This window comes from Astyanax mexicanus, chromosome 1 (genome assembly GCF_023375975.1).
Source record: "Astyanax mexicanus isolate ESR-SI-001 chromosome 1, AstMex3_surface, whole genome shotgun sequence".
In the NCBI taxonomy this organism is placed as follows: domain Eukaryota; kingdom Metazoa; phylum Chordata; class Actinopteri; order Characiformes; family Acestrorhamphidae; genus Astyanax; species Astyanax mexicanus.
In genome coordinates this window covers 95,103,958-95,125,305 of record NC_064408.1, presented here as the reverse complement: position 1 = coordinate 95,125,305, position 21,348 = coordinate 95,103,958, and the positions used below count along the sequence as shown (strand labels likewise).

The 21,348-nt window shown below is 35.8% G+C and overlaps 1 protein-coding gene across 1 annotated transcript in view; it reads left to right on the top strand.

Moving 5' to 3' along the window:
• Nucleotides 1-21,348, top strand: part of map3k22 (mitogen-activated protein kinase kinase kinase 22) — a 79,573-nt gene that overhangs the window by 32,733 nt on the left and 25,492 nt on the right. The window contains exons 4-8 of the mRNA XM_022683051.2: nucleotides 3,109-3,221; nucleotides 6,972-7,009; nucleotides 16,427-16,526; nucleotides 17,637-17,747; nucleotides 17,869-17,983. Coding sequence (XP_022538772.1) covers nucleotides 3,109-3,221; nucleotides 6,972-7,009; nucleotides 16,427-16,526; nucleotides 17,637-17,747; nucleotides 17,869-17,983 — 477 coding nt within the window. The remainder of the gene's footprint in view (nucleotides 1-3,108; nucleotides 3,222-6,971; nucleotides 7,010-16,426; nucleotides 16,527-17,636; nucleotides 17,748-17,868; nucleotides 17,984-21,348) is intronic.

The window sequence follows — 21,348 nt, the reverse complement described above, 5'->3', positions numbered from 1 at the left end:
ATGAATTGTCAAAATCAAAATGTGTCGTAATGTGGAAATCAGCAAAAATAAAAATACAAGTTTTTTTATATATATATGACGGCAACAAGGTGTACAGTAACTAGCTTACAATATGTACCATTCCCTAAATACTGCAATGGTGCTTATCATAGCCAATACATAGTTCATTAAAAAATCAGTCGATCAGTAAATCAATTCAGAACATCCCTAGAAAGTACAAATGATCAAAGCAGTGTCATGTTCTCACTGAGACTTCAGCAACTCTTCTCTCTTGGCCTGAGTCCTTGCTCTCGCTGACAGCAGAGGTGAATGACCTTTCATGAAGACCGTAATTACTAGACACAGTTAATTGCCTCCATTAGGGCTCTTGATATGTTAATGCAGACGGTTATTTGCATGATTGCTCCCAGTTCTCTGGATGGAGGCTAACGAGGTAGCGGCTGATATGCCGCCTATTTAAATGTTTCTCAGGATGCTAGCGCTTCTTTTTGATGCAGAAAAAGGCTTCAGAAAGCAGCTTTGCATTCAGAGCACATTTGTCTTGACAGGTTTTGCGGGAAAGCTTCTTTGGTCCTCGATTGAAAGTAATTGGTCCTTTTTGTAGTTTTTTAGCCAACCTCAAACAAAGTTTTACTCCAATTATTGAGTCCTAGCGAAGCTAAAGCTTATTAGCCTTAGCTTTACTGTGGCTTGTTAAAGCAAAACCACTTTGCTCTGCGAATTTCAATTCTTCACTCATTGTGACTATTGTCAATACTATAAATTGTTTCTTTTTATCTGGCGGAAAAGAAGGCATGTCAGTGTTTCACGGTAGTTTGCTTACCTTTAGCTTTACACTTGGACAGTGATTATTGCATTATTAAAACACACACATGCACAAACACATCACCCTCTTTTTATGCAGTGAAAGTTTTCTGTGATTTCCTAGCTTGACACACTGAAGCACAGTGAATTTGTCAAAAGGGATTGAGCCATTAGCACCAGTGTTAAAGGAGAAGTATGGTGTTAAATGGACTTGGGTGTAGTGAAACATGATAATGAGTATGTATTTTTGTCGAATAGCCCACCTCCTTTTGCCATAATCATTCGGAAATACAGCAATTTTAGTCAATGCTTCCAACAGGCCAACAATGCTAGTGATAGGAGCATAGCATTACCCATGCAAAGAAATCACTATTTCTACACCATTATTAAGCTCAAAATAGCTCCACACTTCTTAAGGAGAATTCTGAGGTACCTTTCATTTAAAATGAGATGAGAAGTTTAAAAGGGCACAAAGAGTTTTTTTTTTAAAAAGACGGTGGGCATGAACAAATAGACAAGACTTGGGAACAGACTGCAAAATTAATTAATTAGAAATGCATTTATATTAAAGCGATTTCTTTCAGGAATAGCTGGAATACATGCATTTCCACTGTGTTTTTTTATTTATTCCCCTATCCTACCTATTCGTTTGAATAGTAAAATGGTAATTGCTCAGAATTTACTTTTGAGCTTGTTAATGATGTAAAAATAGTCATTATTTTAATGAGAAATGCTATGCCCCTATCACTAGCATTGTAAGCCTGTTGGAAGCATTGGCTAAAAGCGCTGGATTGTGGAAATGGAGGTGGGCTATTTAACAAAAGTTTTAACTTGTTATCATGTTTCACTACACACCAAGTCCATTTCACACCAGATTTCTCCTTTAATACTAACATCATCTCACTTCATATTCTAGCGATATGTGTTCTGATCCCAGACCAGTTTGCCTACAGTTTTATGTCACTGGTAAGTGAAGAGGAAAGAAGTGGCCTTTGTCACTCTTATGGGAATTCAGTATGCAGATGGAAAACAGTGGAAACACTGGTCTGGCTGGCGTTCCCTGTGGCTGTGTAGACGCACCACAGCCATTCATCATACGAGTGTCGTGTCTATTTTTAGTAACAACAACCTGGATCTTTTCTAGTACCATTTAGGGCATGCAAGGACATAAAGCTGCAACAGTAGTCAAACATTAGCTCTGAGCTGGAGAGTTTTGTTCTTTTATTGTAGGTTAATGATTATTTATATATAATATACATGTGACCCATTACTGATACAGATGTGCAGATGTACACACACAGCTTGTCTAGTCCCTGTAGAGAAGTATTGCCAGTAGAGTAGAACCCACTGGCACTATACCTAAAGAAGAGGTGGAGTAGGGGGGTGTAAAGTCCCCATTATTGAGCTGTGGAACTGTGCTCTCTGTATTGATGGTGCTCCATTTACTTTTAGGATAAATAAAAGCATTGGGAATGAGGTAAATTTGGTGATCATTCAGCATTCTGAAATGAGACAATGAAAGAACTGCAGCTTTATTTAAGGCATTTATGACAATATTGCATCAAATGGTTTGTAATTATATGTAGTAACTCAGATGACAGATAAGCAGTTTCATGGAAGTGAAACAGAATCTTTCAACAAGTTCAGACAAGTTCAGCTACTAAAGCTCTTGTCACAAGTAACAAACTTTGCAATTTCATAGAATCATTTATTTCTAAAGGACTAAATTAGTGTACCTGCACCAACCATGTATCCAAACCAATTTTGAATATTTCAATTCAGCAACTTTATTTTTAGTAATGCAGTCTGTACACATGATTGTTTAAAAAGTTTGTTGTTGCATAGTTACATGGACTAAATGACACTTATAACTGACTTCTAAATGCATCATCTTGTGTGTCATCTCCTTGTATTTTTTGTGATTTATAAAATATTTCAACATGTAAGGGCCATATAATACATTTATCATCACTGGTGACTTCACTTGTTTTAATGTAGCATATGCTACACAAACAGTGACTCCCACTAACCAGTCTGTGCCTAGTTAATACAAGAGCTACTGTTATTTCCTGTGTTCTACATCTTTGCATCTTTGCATACTTTTTCTGTTCTTATTAAGAAATATATAAAAAAACATATAAGAAATCTAAACAAAATAAAAATTAAAATGTCTTATTTATATCTTTGGGTTTATCAATATTACTGTTATCAATATTGGTTTCTGTTTTCAGTGTTGTTGCATTGGCTGTATTAAAAAAGTAAAAGCCATTTTTTTGTCTCTCTATCGTTCTTTCTGTGTTTCAGATGATGAGGAGGCTCTTAACTCCATCATGAAGGATCTGGCAGCTCTGCGATGTTACCAGCTCAACAGCAACAACAGCCACAAGCCCAAGACCAGGCAGCAGAGCTACAGACAGGTAGCTTTGCTTAAATACAACCTTACCCACAAAGCATCTCAACCTCAAAATGGCAGAGAAGCGCATTTTACTGCAGCTAGGCTTTGAATGAAATGGATTTCTATTTCCTCATTAGTATTGCAAAGTATAGATAGTAATCCAGTTTCAAAATTATTCTAGGGTAATTAAAATTTTCTGGACATAGATAACACACTTCTAATAGGGAGAGATTACTTAGTTTACTAAAGCCCTATTCAGAGGCGATTAGTACCTCAAGGGAGTCCTGGGGTAATTTTCTCTTATATGGGGGGTCCTCTGTGATTTTATTCCCGTCCAGAATGACCATGTCTGTGTTTTTTTCAAACGTCCTCAGAGAAAATTACAGGCAGAATTACCTTCTGTTTTCTGCTGAACTCCGTGGTCCTCCGGTAATGTTATTCCCATTTGGATGCACATCTTATTAATATTAATATTTAAAAATGTTTTAATAAAATAGCTATTTTTCTACTGCTATGCATCATAATTACACTTCGGGCTTGCATTTCCACGGATACGCATGTAAACACAACAGCGAGTGGAAATGGAGGAGCTACTGAACGTGATGTCATGTGACCGAGAAAAGCCAAAAACTCACTGGTCCTGCTGTTTTTTTAATTGCAGTCCAGATGCAAGAGTTTTATTACTGAGTAGAAGTGTGAAATATTTTTCACATATGTCCCCCTAAGAAACTAATCCCGTCTTGGGTATAAATAGTTGAACATACAAATAAAGTAATTTGCCATTTCATTTTCATCAGCATGTGTCAGCATGGGTTGCATAAACAAATACGTGAACAGCTAAGGTGTGTGCATTGTGGGAGTTTATAGTGCCCTCAAAAACATGTTCAAATTTTATTTTACTTTTTGAAAACTGACTGAAGTAATCAACAGTGCCCTAGATAGAAATAAGGAGCCATACCATTTACAATCCTTGTTTTTACTAATGTGTAACTGTTGCTTGCACAATTAAAAAATAAACAGCTCTTTCAGCATCCATAGAGAACCATGCTTGTAGTGGAGATCTGAAGTGTGAAGAGCTTTTTAAAGCGTTTTCTTTTTCTTACCATGGGGAGATTCTCATTACCTAATTCCCAGTTTACGTAATGCATTATAGGTAACGTGAGAGAACATTGCAGAACAATACAAAAAGGACACAATCAGCTTCTGAACTAAAACCAACAATGCTTCAGTACTGTGCTACGGAAAATTACGTTACATGGGAAGTACCATATTAAATTCTGTTTTTTTTTAAAGCCTGAACATCACTTTAACAAAGATCTCTACACATCACATGCAGTATAGCTTTAGCTTTGGTTTTTGCCGCATGTTTCAGTTCTCCTTAAATGACCTCATTAAACTGAGCTGAAGTTAATGCATTGTTTGAAGCATTCTTAAACAGGACCCAGCTGAGAGAGAACGTACTGTAGGTAGTTCAGCAGTTACATCCTGCTGTTATACCTGATATGAACTTCATAATGTCTTTGTGTTTGTGTGTGTGCATATTTACTGTATATGTGTGTTACTGCAATCACCCATTCATCAATGTTACACCCCCCCCAACCCACACACACACAACTTTATCTTTTCACACAGGCCATAAGCAGAGATTAATGGTGCACACATACTTTCTCTTTTCATTTTGAAATGACTTCAGAAATGTGTTGAATCACAGCCTGCCAGCTACATGAAGGCAATTAGTAAACATCTCCTTAGTGCTGCCGAGGCCATTGACTGTATGCTTGTTTCCCCCACATTCACACACACACACACAAAAGCTTTTTGTTATACCTTTTAAAGATGTACTATATAATCTTAGTACTGTACTTATACATGTAAAAATAACATGCCCCAAATGTATTGTTTTCTAAAGTACACACATGCTAATAGGCATGAGTAACATTCTCCTCTCTAGTTTTTTTTTTTTATTCATTGTGAGTTAATGGAGATCTGGCAACCCACATCTGTTTATATTTCATCTATAAACAAACAGACGTTTCCCATCCAACCAATGCAAGTTCTCCAACTAGCGAGAAGCCGCAGCTTTCACCTCCTCACTCACTAAAGCACCACACACATATGTAGCATATAGAGAAATTGTGATCTTCCAGCTATTAACTCTGTGTTATATCTGTGTTTATATCTGTTTTTTATGTATGATTCTATGATATTGGTGTGACAGAAAACGTTTGAATTTACTAGTAATACTTTAATTTAGACAATTTGCTAACACATGTTTAAAGGATAGATTCAGAGATATATGGAGATAGATGATTCAGTCATGCATTGATACAGTTAAAATGATTTAACTCTTCAGTGAATGTGATATCAATGAATCATTATTAAGGTATATAATGATTTAGTGACAATGATTTCTATGATTCAGTGATACAGTGATTCACTAATAGTTTAGGGATTCCTCTGATTCACTGAAAACTATTTAAATGATTTAATGAAAAAGTATTGATTGATAGCAATATAAATGATTTAATGATAGTGATTTTAATTATTCAATGATAATGATTTTAATATTGCATATTTTGATTTAGATGATTCAGTGCTAGTGATTTAAATGATTTAGAAGTGAGTAAGTTAGATGATTCGGTGATACAGTGAATTTGATGATTAAGAGTCTGTGAGTTACATAATTTAGTCATACGGTGAAATAGTAAATATGAATTAAATTATTAATTAATAGAAATGTATTGATTAAAACAATTCAGTGATACAGTGATTTAAATGCTTTATTGATAGTGATATAAATAATTTGTTGATATAGTGATTTAAATGTTTGAGTAGTGTGATTTAAATGATTTAATCCTATAGTGATTTAAATAATTAATTGCTAGTGATTTAAATTATTCATTTATATAGTGATTTAAATGATTCATTGCTAGTGATTTGAATGATTCATTAATATAGTGATTTAAATGAATAAATCCTATAGTGATTTAAATGATTAATTTATATAGTGATTTAAATAAACCATTGCAAGTTAATTACATAATTAATTAATATACTGATTTAAATTATTTAATCATATAGTGATTTAAATTATTACTTAATACTAGTTAAATGTTTTAGTAGCAGTGATTTAAATGATTCAGGTAACTGTGATTTAAATGTTTCACTGACCCTGATGTAAATATTTCAGTTGTAGTGATTTGAATGATCCAGTCATGGTGATGTTATTGATTCAGCAATACAGTGATTTAACTGTTTGAGTTGTGTGTTAGGAGGTTTAGCTGTGGCAAAACATCTACAGGCTCAGAGTAGGATATGTGACCTTATTCTGTTGTTCTAAACTCTGATCCCACTTCTGCTTTTTCAAAATCCAAAGTGTGTTAAGACTTTTCGTCATATGTTGACAAACTAAAGTGTGTATTGCATCAGGTTTAGCTCTCCATATATGGTGTTGTTGCATATTGTAGCTGTAATATAAAAATACTAATTTAACACATTTTAAATACAACATCTGACTTATGTCTTGTTTCGTGAACTTACATTACTCCTGTCTTTTCCTGTGGCATTAGAGAACATAGCAAAGGCCACGGTTTCTTGAACACAAAGGCTACTGTTTCCATAGAGCTATTTATGTAAGATCAATAAATGTTTATTCACTGCCTCTTGTAGAATAGACTGTGTCCAGAGAAAGCTGTAGTGGTTGTAGGATCTCCACAGTCCAGCCACTTTCCATTGTACTGATTCCATTCTCCTGTTTTTGTTCCTTGGACAGGATCTGCGAGTGAAGCTGGAGCATGAGAGAGAGAAACGGTGAGTCAGAACATTCACATTATTCCTGTAGTGCTTCGCCTGGGCCTCCGTTTCCCTCATCACATCCACACTGCCGCTGGCTTTGCCAGCACTGAGCTTTCCGGCTAGAGGGAGAAACCTGACAGCTCGCCAAAAAAACAAAAAAACCCTTCCTAGTAGAGCTGCCAATATATCGCTTGTTAATCACCATCACAATGCTGGCCCTTACCTTTGCAACAGTGATGTCATCTCTGTGAAAAAGTAAAAAGTATCCAAATGAGCCCAGTAAACTGATTTGATTAAATAGAAGAGGTTTGTGTTATTTGTTTGACAACTTATTCAAAGTCGAATTTAAGTAAAAACTCTCAATCCTGACTTCAGCAGTGCAAAACAACAACAGTACAGTACAAAGATGAATAACTACTAAGCAGGAATAAACATTAAGACAAGGCAACTTTATGTAATAACATTTTATTCACAAAGCTTGAGGTTTATTAAAAATGTAAATTTATATGCATTGTTCATAATGCGTCAATGTACATTATATATTAATTTACATTATATATTAATCTACATGCTTGAAACATCTATAACAGGTTATAAAAATGTGTGTGAATTGTTTGATCAAAAGTATTGAGACACTTCACACATAGAGGAGCCTACAGGAGCTTTTATCCCATTCTGAACCCATAGGCATTAATATATAGCTATAAACACAGGCCTGTCATTTTGTGCTTAGGTTACTGTGGTTTCTAAATGCTTCCTCATTTCAATAATAACACTCACAACTGATGATAGAATATCTAATAGAATATAAATTGCTGACCTGTTGCAGTGGTGTTATCCTATTACATTACCACACTGGAATTCATTAAGCTCTTCAGAACATTGCATTCTCTCACTGGTGTTTTTATAAGCAGGCTGCATGGCTAGGTGCTTGATTTTACTGATCTGTTGGTGGGCGATATGACTCTAAAATAATATCACGATAATTCAGGGTATTTTTGCGGTAACGATATACTTGGCGATATAGGAAAACTAAAATAATTCCTTCATTTCAGGAATATAGTATAAGAGTATAACAGTATAATCATAATGTGGCAAAAATAAAAAAATATATAAATAATATAGCATAAAATAATATAATGCAGCAAAAAATATTGCAGAATATTTAGTGCATGCATATAAACTGCAAACTAAAACAATTATACAATAAATACACCTAAAGCTTCACAGTAAATAATAGACTACTTTTAAGACAGAACAGCCCTATTATCACGATATGGGTTTTTAATATCATGATATTTCTGCGTCACAATATATTGTATACGATATAAAATTGCCCACCCCTACTATGCACACACCCAATGAGACTGAATGAAACACCTGAATTCAATGACTAGGAAGTGTGTCCCAATACTTATGTCATACTTAGGTATGTCCTTTCACATTCACTTAACTCTGTAACTAGAAAAAATTCACCTCAGTCAAGTATTTGAATCTAACCTGCAGCCATTCTTTAACTCTTATGGTCAATTTTCACTGTAGAGACTCTCTTGGTTCAATATTAGATGAGATTAGATGACTGTTCTCCACAGCTGTAATTTTATACAGTCAAATATAAACCTACAAAGTACTGCTAAGTATGGCAACAATGTTCTTTCAACTCTGCGGCACTGAGACATGTGGCTGTGGTAACGTTTGTGTAGCCAAAAAGGCAGACAGACAGACAGAAATATTGCCCATATTAACTGTGAGCATCTTGTGGTAAAGCCGGACACCCACACAAGTGAAACCACGCGTCATCTCTTCCACATCATCTAGCACTACGAATACATTCTGTAGAATAGAGAAACAAAATGTTTTACTACCTTTTATAGCCATACACCCCAAGTATAGTCAGACAGTCTATCACATTTACCCTCCCCGTCTTGAACCTTTTACAGATCAAGCTGACAGATGTTTATTATAGTTATATTTTACCTCACATATTCAGTGCAGTATTATATGTATATAGTGTTTTATAGTTATTGTGTATATTGTTCAGTTAATTGCATATTTTATATTTTATTTTACTTATTCCACTCTATGTTGTGTTAATATTGTTCTCTGCGTACAAGTGGGAACTTCAGTCACCTGTATACCTGTTCTCTCTGACAATAATTTGATTTGATTTGATTTGATTTGATAAATGACATCACAGAACACTTTTCTGAGTATGTTGGGGAAATAGTCAGTTCTTGTCTTGATGATTGATCATGATTAGGTTACTGTAAATGTGTTAAAAGGCCCAAATCTTACATTTTCAAGAATAATTTGCCTCACTTTGTCTTGTGTCAAGACATACGGTTTGTTTCTTAGTCCATACATGGCAACTGTATGCTACAAAAACCTACACATCCATATATGTGTGCCTTTTGAGCCTAGATTACTTATGCCCTGCCCATTCACTCTGAAGTTTAATGCAAACGAATGCTTTTCAATGAGGAACAAGGAGTACCGATATTAGCAACAAAGGTCTTATACAAAATAACAAAAATATGAACAATTAACATATAGTGCACAAGACAACACATGTACATACAGTACATGTAGTGTCCTGAATGTCTATTTTCCTGATGTATATTTTTTCCAGTTCCTAAATGCTTATATGTGTTTTACCTGCATCATTTTTGAACTGCTGTAAAACAACATAATTGGAGGAGAAGACTAACTGTTAGTTCTGTTCATTTCATTAATTTCCAGATAACAGACTCAAAATTTGGCTATCATTACAGAGTTATTCAGTGATGGGGGAGAGGGAAGGTCACCCTACCTATCCAGAAAAAAAGTGTAGGCTGTGATGTCACTATGATCAAACTTGTGATATCCTGATGATAGTACCAACACTTAGACAGTTGTGCCACTCAAAAGCCTTCGTTTTGTCATTTCTGTGTTTGAAAATAAAACAGTCTTTTTTTTTTATATTGGCACATCTATGAGCGCCGACATGATAACAAACTGTGCATGCTGACTGTCTCAGTATACCATGCTGCTGAGTATTGAAAAATGTGCTGAGCTAGCTAATGCCATGCCTCAGAGCTGACTCTCGCAGCACAAAACCACGCTGCAGTCTAAAAGGTCCCCACGGTGTCTTTTTTTTTTTTTTTTTTCCCCAGAGTCTTTCTCTTTCTCTCTCTCTCATTACATTAGAGATGACAGCACACCCAGCATGCCGCTCTATACTTCTAATTGGCCTCTGAGGAAACAGGCAGAGCTGATGTTTTGCACACTTTCTCTCACATTCTCTAGTGGACCAGCTTAACAGCCCATTAGAGAAAGCTATATAATCACCCTTGCTGTTGCAGCCAGGCCCTGACGATCAAACAGTTCGCTTAGGGACAGATTTGTGCACTGCATTAGTGCTGTATAGTGTGGAAATGTTGGGATATTGATTAATGCTAATGCATGCTCTGTCATGCTGTTTCAGTAGAAAAACAGGCCACAGTACACAGAGAAACTTCACCACCCGGCTACAACTTAGACTGCAATTCTAAGCGGCTTATGCTACAAGGACACTGCTGACTCTGCTAAAACTTGTCACTGTTATAAGAAAGTCTCAAAACTCTATTTAAAATGTTACAGTCACCATAAAATGAACACTGTGAACACTACGTGAAGGATGGACCAAAAGAATTGGTCAGTTTATTTATTTTTAAGTTACATTAAAGGCTGGTTTACCAGACAGTAAATATGCCTAGTTATTGTTTATATTTTATTTCATATGAAAAAAGGTTTAATCAATGTTTTATTAGCTATAACCAGACATTAACTTATAAAAAATTATATGCTGTCCTCTAAATATTGTTAAAGCAACATTTGGGTTATTGCGTTCACACCTAAACATAATCAGTTAATTTAATTAATTGCCAGCTAACATACTTGCACACTGGCTAGATATCATAAAGTCACAGTGTTGAGAGAAGGAGGGAGTGTCATCCTACCCATCCAGAAAGAGTGTAGGCAGTGATTTCCTGTTATATATTCCTGTTATATTCTGATTATAGGGTTAACTCTTGATCCTGATGATAGGGCCACTCAAGAGGCCTTATTAAGGTACATTAAAAAGCTGGTTTAGCTTTTACTAGACATTCACTTGCTGTTTTAAAAAGAAAAAAAGATTTTACTGTGTTGTGTGCTCTAAATTCTGTGAAAGCAATCAAATCACTCCCAACACAACCAATAACTTAATGTTTGGGTTATAAAAAAAAGTAACTTGACATAAATAGCAAGTAGTCTAATATAATAAAAAGCAGATTAAAATGGTAGAATCTGTTAGACCCAACTGTTGAGTTTGTCTCTGAATTAGCAAGCTAGTTCGAATGTAAAAAAGGTCACTTTAAATTGTTTGATTATTTGCAATAAGGAACAAAAATAATAACTGTTAAAAATTCTTAGGATTTTGATTTTTTTTTTGTTTTTGTTTTGTTTTTTGCAGTAGATTTGTCACGATAATTACATTATTGACTTATTGTACAATAAACAGACATTACCTCAATAATATTTCATAATATATAGTCTATTGTGTTTATTTGTATTTTTGTTCACACATATAAAAGTGAACAGTATTTTAGCCAGTCATGCAATGACCAATGCTTCAAAAACTGCAACTCTGTACACACAGTGTGGACTGCAGTAGGTGAAGACAAAAGTATATACGTATATATTCATCAACTAAGATTAATTACAAATGCGTTGTCTTTAAAAGGTTATAATTGCTTTGTTATGTTATTCTACTATTAATGTGTCAGTGGCTTTTTAATGGTCTTAAACAACAATATCATTTAGCGCAATAATTTCTGGGACAATATATGGTCCAAATTTTTTTTTTTTTTTTATTGTGACAGGCCTTGTTTCCAGTGTTTTTATGTTCTTCTCTTAAATCGCTTTAGAGCCCTCTGGCTCTGTTATTGCGATTGTGTATACGACAATAAGCACCATTACAGTCATAAATATTGATCATCATATTAACATTTGACTAAATACATAAAAAAAAATAACTAGAGTGTCCTGTAGTATTGTACACAATTCCGTTTAGAAAATGTTTGCGTATCAAATCAAATTCTGCGTTCTGTCAAAAACTACACCCCCACATCTCATAATTGCCACTTCCCGAATCTGTAAGGCCAAACGCTGAGTAATTTAGTGTTCTGGAAAGTTCCACTCCTTGAGACTTTAATTTGAAAAGTGCACTCCAAGACAAGTCACTCACTCAAGCCTCATCAGCGCAGGCTGCTGGTGTCAGCTGGCCAGGTCAAGCAGCCTAATTGGAGCCACTCTAAGCTCTTTTCCTCTGGCAGCGGCTGAAGTGGTGGGACAGGAAGTAGGAGAGCGCCGCTACGAGTGCCAGCCTGGGGGACCGGGCCAAGCCGGGTGGCTTATCTGAGCACATCGAGGAAGGAAAGCCATTTCATTCCGCGCGTCCTCCGCTTCTTCAGCCAGCCATCTCCCCCCTCTGCACTTCGTTTCCGCCCGTATCTCCCCGTATCACCCACCGGAAACGTGCCTAGCGTTCAGTGGACTTGGCAAAAAGTGCTGAACTATTAATCTTGAAGTGGTAGTTGAGTGAAAAATCTACACAACCCAAATCTAGTGCAAAGTTCACTGCTTTAGTTTTGTGCTAAGTCTATAAAGCTAGATAACAGATAATGTTAGCTTCTGTGCACCAAGTTAGCTTTGTTAAAATGAGCATTGAATGTCCAATACCTAAAGCATACAAATCTACATAGTATAGCTAACAGCATTTTGTTAACATGAAGATGTTTTCTATACTTTTGACTGGGTTTATAGATGTAACTGTATCGAACACTGTCAGGGGCCACAAACGCGAGTCTTTTAAAGATTTCTGAACAGCTTCACATAGTTTGAGGCAGTGTAGCTACGTGCTAATTTGTGAGGGAGCTCAAACACTTCAATTACTTGTTAGCTACATTAGCCCTTTAGCTTCAGTGCACTTAAGAAGTGAAACTCTAGCTGTCACCAACTGATCAACTACATTCGGGTGAAGTTTTGATCAGTGAAGTAAACACAATGACAATAAGTGCACCAAAAATAAGCTTTTGGAATGTAATGAACCTTTTTTTTGTTTGAATGCAATCATGATATATGTAAGTATGTATAGTATCAAAGTGAAAGGATAAGTCTAGTAGGGAAAAGTGTACATTTAAAAGAAGACTGTTGGGCTGCCTCCAGTATAAAATATTTGATGGCATTTTACAGCACATTTGCCCACTGATCTTGCAGCTGGAAACAACTATCCTGCTTCTCTCAGTCCAGTACTGTCAGTCAACTGAGCAAAATATCCTCAAGAGTCATTTCTATTAATCCATGATCTCTCACCAAGAGGTATACTTCCAAAAGGAGCCTGTGAGAGACAACAGAGCAACAGGGAAAGCCTTTTCATGCCCCTTGTGGCAAGATCCAAGGCCCTATCTTGCTCACTGCTACCATACACTTCCCAAGCTGTCTACTTTCTAGATTTCTGCCTGTGTTTTTTAAATAGCAGCGAACCTTCCGAATATACCTGCGCCGATGGGTGTGGTGTCTGGAAGTAAGTTTGTGTTTAGGTGAATTTTGGCATATTGCTATAAAACACAGGTGCGCCAGTGACTGAAATCAACCTACACAACAGTCAACCGTTAGACGTCTGTTGCTATCGTGACAATCCGCCAAAGGCAGAGCCAAAATCATGTGCAGTTTATATATTATAAGACATAATTCTGTATACCTTAAGAGATCTTTAGAGATCTTTAATTCTAAACTCTGGTCAGAATAACCTGAATCTTCTGCTGCAAACTTCTTCACTCCTGCTGCCTGACCTCCACTGTCCCAGATTCACCCTCCCCCCTAAGCATAAGAGTCAATCAGCAGTCATTAAGATAGGGGCTTGGTTTGATGTAGTGACAACGAAGTTGAGACATGGTAACCGCTGATCTGTAAACAGTGGCTAATTGTTGGTGAGATTTCTCGAAACATCAGAGACGATGGGACTCTTCAAAAAGCAGGAGTTCAGATGTCAGGTCAGGAAGAAGTTCAGTTGGTTTATAAGTGGACAGTGGAATTAAACAATGTTTCTCCAGAGCTTTGATACAAAACAGGGCCTGTGTTTGCTGGACCACCCAGGGACCAACACAGTGGCGTAAGCAAGTCTGTTTGAGATTATTTAAAGGAACAGTGCAGCAAAATAAACATTAAACCAGCCCACTGCTATTTCTTCTTATTATTATTCTGCTTCTTATAAGGATATAGTCAGCACTTAGACAGCTGTGCCACTCAAAAGCATGCAAAGTTATTTTTTAATTAAATAAATTTGGTTTGAAAGAGCATTAAACCTTTGCATTTTAGTTTGTAGATTTACTGCAATGCAAATTATACATTTTGCCAGCACACACGCTTTGACTGATTGACTATAGTTAAGGTATGTGAGACCGTGAGCAGTTAGCAAGAGATATTGGGACAGTATCTATTGGATGTGCAGACTCTGTTTGGCCCGCTTAAAGCAGAACTGTAGTAGAGAAAGGGAAACAGGCACAGTTCTGCTTTTTTTTCTCTTTTCCTCTCAGGAAGCTCTCCATCTGCCTTTGTTAGCGCACTGATGTGGGGCCCACTGGTGTTGAAACAGTGGTCTCTGCTCCAGTTGATTGAGCCAAACGCTCTCACACACACACACATGCAGAAAATCACACACAGCTCTAAATAAACTCGCATAGATTCTCAGACAACAGACTTGAACATCTTCCTGTCCACACGGGATGCTTATTGCACAGTCCTGCAGCGATTAGTCATAGAAGATTCTGATTACTGGAAAAGCGTGACACATCGTTTGCTTAAAAACAGATCTATAATGTTTATGCAATAAATGCAGTCATTCCTACAGATTGCAGTACACTATAGGAAGTGTAGGGGGCGACGTGGCTTCAGCTGTTTTATCGCACCCTTACCCAAAGAGTGTGATGCACTGTCGTCCTCAACTGCAAATTGTGATAATATTGTCTGTCTGAAAACAGCTTGTTCAACCTCTTTTAGGTGGCCTTCATTTTTGCTGTTTAATAATCTGCTTTCTTCTATTTGTAACGTGATGCTATTTGTCTCACTGATGCTGCTTTTACTTGATATGCAAGATCCCAAAATGTATATAGTTTTTTTTGGAAGTATCATAAACTCCTGATTTTGGCCAAGAAACACTTAAATAGCAATATATTTCACACAAATGTCCCGTTGTATCATTACTCTGATACACATTGTGAAAAAAAACAACATAGTGCATCCAACAAAAACTTCAGACATCATCAATGCAGCAGGTTTAAAAAGCATCACTGTTTAAAAAGCACAGAATCTACATGGTTGGTCTGTTCTATTATGCATAAGCTCTAATGGCTCTAGTGGAAGGTGTAAATCAGTAAAATATTCAGACAGATTGTTTTAAATTGTGTTTATAGGATGTCCACCAGGGGCTTTGCAGAAAGATGCTGCTAACTCTAAACACAAAGCTACAAAATGAGTAGTAATTAAGCCACTTGTTTTTTTAGCTAACATATTATCTTTGCATGGCTAGTTATCTTATTTAGCACAGGAGCAGTGGAAAAGTTTCATGTAATGTCTAAAAATATATATTTTATAATAAAAAAAAACGTGTTACCAACTATACATTGACATTTAGCATGGACTATCCTCCCTTTGTAAATAATTAAAATATTGCCTTGTGTAAAAGCTCCTTCGGAGCAAAAAAAAAAAAAAAAAAAAAAAAAAAAAGAAGCACAATAACAAGTGCAAAGAACTACAAAAATGTTCAATAATTACATTACACTTGCTCTTTTGGGTGGAACTGGACCTTAAGATTTCAATTTTGTTCCACCTCATGTACCACACGTGATGAAAATGACAGTAAAGTCCCCGTAAATCCTTGAATCCTTAATTCAGTTTTGTTTTCAGCCAAGTGCAATGGCATCTGTAACCTTTTTAATTTGAATTTGTAGTTTAGATACTTGCAAACTTGCTGCCATAATATATAGACACGTATCACCACCAAATCACTTTAGTAACCACAAAATAAACTACATTAGTGATTACATTTTTAACGCTTTAGCATTAAATGCTAAAGAAATGTTTTTAATCTATGAAAAAATGGTTTTACACTTTAGGACCAACAACATCTATTAGGTGCTAAGAGTGTAGTGTGATTTCATTTACCACATTATAATATATTATATATATAATATAATAATTTTGTCATATTGCCAACATATAATGCACACCATATTGCTGCCGTCACAGTGTTACATTCAAAGAGGCTGTATGTTAATACATTATCAAGAATCCATTACGTTAAAGGATTCTGTTTTGCTTGGTTCTGTTCTGATTCAGTCAGATTGAGAGTTTTTCTCTTTCTTCTTTTTTCAGAATCATTCCATTTCAGAAGCCTCTGAAGTTCAGAGAGCTTCTGCAGAAGGTGATCGAGGCCTTTGGTCAGCATATGGACTTATACTACACCGACAAGGAGGTACAGACACACAGAGCTTTAAAACAAAGACTGTTACAGGCTTTTTATACAGGGTTTCACTTTATTTAAAGGTATTAGTAAAGAGATTTACAGGTTTAATTCAGAAGTCTACAGTCTTATCCGTAAAGGGCTGGTGCGTCGTCAGGTTTTCATTCCAGCTAAGCAGAATCACACGTCATCAGTTGTTTGAAGACCGACTGATTAAACAGTTATAATCAGGTGTGCTGCTGGCTATTTAGAATCAAAACCACCAGGCCCTTTGTGGATAAGATTAAACACCCCTGGTAAAAGATATTCCACTTGCATTAAGAAAGAGAAAGCAATGGAAAATGTTTATTGCTTACAGCAAGGTTCATTTCCAGGCCTGGATAAGTATATAAAAACAATAAAAACACCTAGAAAGTTTTGGAAAAGTCATAAAAATTGGGTCTACAAATCTTTGTGTTTCAGTTTATCGATGGAGAAAATATACATATACATCAGCTCAGAGTTAGTTCAGTAATATAGCCCTACACAATAGAGCTCTCAGGATCTGACACACAATTTTATTATTAAAGAGTGTGTGTTAACCTTTTTATCAGATTCATTTTAGACCTATAGTTTTATTTGTTTTTTGTTTATATTTTATTGTCATTGTATTGACATTTTTCCCTGAAAGCATAGAAAAGTTATGAAAAAATCATGGAAATGTATTGGTTAAACTATGTAGGAACCCTGTTACAGTGAAGCAAATAAAATATATCTGATATATATGATGATGCCAAGAAAAATCCATCTTTATAGACCACCAACAATGCACACGTAAGGTAGCTTTAACAGTTTCAGAACTGACTTTGATGGTGAACATCTGAAAATTCCCCAACTTCTAATAACTCTGCAAATAATTCTGCAGAAACACTGAAATTAAGTGGACTTAATGAACAAGCTTCTGTCATTCTTTGTAAATACATGTCCTTAGATGCAAGAAAAAGAATAAATTGTTCTAAATTGTGTATGTTGTTGTTACTGTTCTTATTGATTATTATTTAGTTGTAAATTGAACATATTGGACATGTGTATGAGTCCTAAAGTACAAAAAGTAAATGTGTGTGTGTGTGTGTGTGTGTTTAGGCTCTGGTAGCTCTGAAGTGTCAAGAGGATTTGGACCGTGCCGTGCAGAATGTGAGCTCAGGAACCAACGGCCTTCTGAGGGTTCTGCTGAAAACACCTACAAACAACCATGTGAGAGCAGATAAAGTGTTCGAATCAGCTGCATTATGAGGAGAAATGAGTCAATTGTAAACTTTAAAACTATAATACATCTGTAGTATTGATTTATTTACCTCTCTTTCTGTCTCTGTAGTTTCTGCAGGTGAACAGTCGGGATAAGCAGAGTGAGATGAAGTCGTCCAGGTCGCTGGGAGATTTAAAGGGCTCTCTGATTAAAGGCTCTGAACGAGTGCGCAAACACTCTACAGGTGTGTCTTGTATGCACACACACACACACACACACACACAAATAAACAGCATGCAAAGTGATGTCTTGGCAACTAAAAGCATCTTAAATGTATGTTATATTGTATAAAATGTATAAATCTGCTTATAATGTTTTCGGCACGTTATCAAGCAATATTAGTTTACTGTATTGGAAGTTTGATGAAATCAAGCTTGAGAGAAAGTTAAATTATTAAAAGGATCTGACGGTTCAGGGAAATAATTTGTATAATAAGATCACTTTAGAAATGCCTATAAATAGACACTGCACTATGCATAATTTCCAGCAAAATATCTATAAATAGATACAGTGTATGAGTGTGTGTGTGTGTATGTGTATATAAAGACATGTAGTACAGCTGTCTGAATAATACTATTCAGCCATTTATTTGGGCTGTTTTGTTTTTTTATTGTTTTGTGTAATTTTAAGTCCTCAGCTGACCTTTAAATTACATTAAAATTCAAATATTGTAACATGAAAGGAGAAATGGACTTGGTATGTAGTGAAACATGATAATAAGTATGTTATTTTGTCAAATAGCCCACCTCTATTTTCCCCCCAGCATTACAAAATCAGCACTTTTAACCGATGCTCTTAAAAGGCTTGGCATAGCATTTGGTGCCCATGCAAAGAAATCACTATTTTCACACATGAATTCAAGCTATGATATTCATGCATTTCCACAGAATTCCTTTTACGATCCATTTCTCTATCCTACATAACCAACTTTTTTTTATCATGTTTCACTTCACCCCAAGTCCATTTCACATGGGAGTTTTCCTTTTACTTCCATTCATTAACGATATGGATATAAAAATATAGATATAGATACAGAAATATATACCTAAGATGCTTTTACTTACCAACAGTATCTTTTTGTGCTGTACACACACAAACACACGCAACACACAGACTCTAGCTGTCTGTTTCCTTCCCTCATGTATCAGCTGAATAGGGGGATTGTTACAACCAGTGCTTTGAAGTGCAGGTTATCAGATCTGTAACTGCGCTTTGACGTAACGTTTCTGAATGCAAATAAACGCAAATGTGTGATGGAAGATGCAGCTGCGGTTTTATTTTACCAGGCTGCAGCATACAGCACACACAAAGAACAAACCATGGTCATTTTAATGCTTAGAAATCTATTATAAGAAGATTATTACTACTTCTTTGTTGTAATCCTTAACCGTAATTTCTCAGTACCATAATACATAATTAAATTACTCAACATTATTTATATATTGCATTGACTTTTCGAGAACGAGAATTCTTGCATAGAAAAATAACACATTTTTAAGAAACATTAGCCTTGGTCTTCTTTCGCATGACACTCTGGACTACCGGTAGATCACCATGACATCTAGGCATCCTAGCATTCTGATTCTTCCCACAGCAGATTAGCTTTGAGCTTCTAGTTCAGGGCAAAACTACAGAAAAAAACAAACACCCTGTTCACACCTGATCAGTTATTTCATCTTGAATGTCAGGATTATAACTGGATAAAAATACAATGTACAAATACGAGTGTAAACAAATCCAAGTCAACAGTTATTTCTGCTATGCCCTCCATCTCTGCTTGCTGTGAAAATAAAATCCCAAAGCACTTTAAAAGCGGTCTAAGACATATTTAAACCAAAGGATACAGTAGTGTAAACATGCCCATCTCTCCAAAGAAGCAAAGAAGCGAAACTCCTCCCCATGCAGTACCACATGATGAGAAAAAAATTACATGTTGTCTCCCACACAGCAATCAGATTTTAGTCAAACTAACTGAAGGAGCATTTGACTGCCAAGTGTAAATGAAAGTGACTAAAATATTACCAGGATACATTTCAAATACTAATCACATGAAAATCTACCAGGTATAAACCAGGTTAAAGACTCAAATATAAATAGATTCAAATAATTAAAAACAATTATTGTTTAAACAAACACACATTCCTTGTGCTAATTATCACTAACCTATAAAAGGAATTCCACATAGTTTGATAGATTTTACATATGCATGCATTTTAAACTACATCCTGACCTGTTTTAAACCCAGTAGATCGAATAACACTTGACTTCCCCGTGTGACACTTAAGACACTTAATCTGATTAATCCCCTGAGTGTAAAAATGAAACATTAAGTGTAACATTATATTGTGTTTATGTTGAATGACCTTTTTGTTTTAGGAACACCTTTAAACACTCCTAGTTTTATCTTTTACCTCATGCTCGTCGGTCTGGCACATGGGTGATGTAACTCTGGAATGTGATCTGTCTGGTTGTGCTGTGTGGGTTAGTTGGTGAATTATTATTTGCATGCCGCTAGCGCTTGTAGAGGGACACTGTGGGGTTTCAGCAAGTTGAAACAGGCCGAATGTTTTGTCAGAAACTGGAGAATCACTTCAAAAACAAGGATTATGTTCATTATGTGACAAGGCTGTGCCAATTAAAGAATATAAAATAAATAAATTATATATAAAATAAGAAAATAAAATATTATGGTGTCATAATAGTTTGAGGTAATACTCTCATAATAGAGTGATAATACTATGTGATGACATAAATGCTTTATATGCATTTTGTTTAATCGGTGTTATAATCATAATCACGTTACTGCTGTAGTAATACTATAGTTTATATTTCTAAATTTAATTTAATTTAATTGAGAGAAGGAAGGAGAGAGAGAAGAAAGTAGGTGATAAAAAGACAGCAACAGAAACAAAAAGGATGAAGAGAATGAGTGAAAGGGATAAAAAAAACAGTCACAGAGATAGAGATCAAAGAAAACTATGAAAGTATATTTTCATATTTTGTCACGACTCTCTGAGATAAACAGTGGGAAGAAGAAGACGTACATAGATACTGACGTGTCTGTGTGTGAGAGAGAGAGAGAGAGAGAGGATGTGCATTTATACAGTATGTGGAAGTCAAGGACATTGTGAATGTGAGAGTGAGAGAGTGTGCTGTAATTTGGATGAGAGGTGATTGTTCACTCTTTTTTTATCGTTCATTTTTTGTCCTTTCGGCAATTATATATCACTTCTTCCATCACTGCTGCCTATTAGTGTTTACACTTCATCAAAGAGTGCCCCTTCTGACCTTCTTTCACTTCTTTATCACTCTCTCCCTCTCTCTCTCTCTTTCTCTCTCTTCCTTTGTCTCACTCTCTCGCTCTGCCTTTGCCTGTAGTTATCTTTTCACCTCATACTCACTCTGCTCTCTTTTTTATATGAGACACACTTCATCTCTCTCTCTCTGTAACACACATTTTTGCCTTTTTTAATCTCTCTCTCTCTTTTACTTGATTCATTCCCACCAGCATCCATTACTCCTTCGCTCCCTTTTCTTCACTTCCTTCCT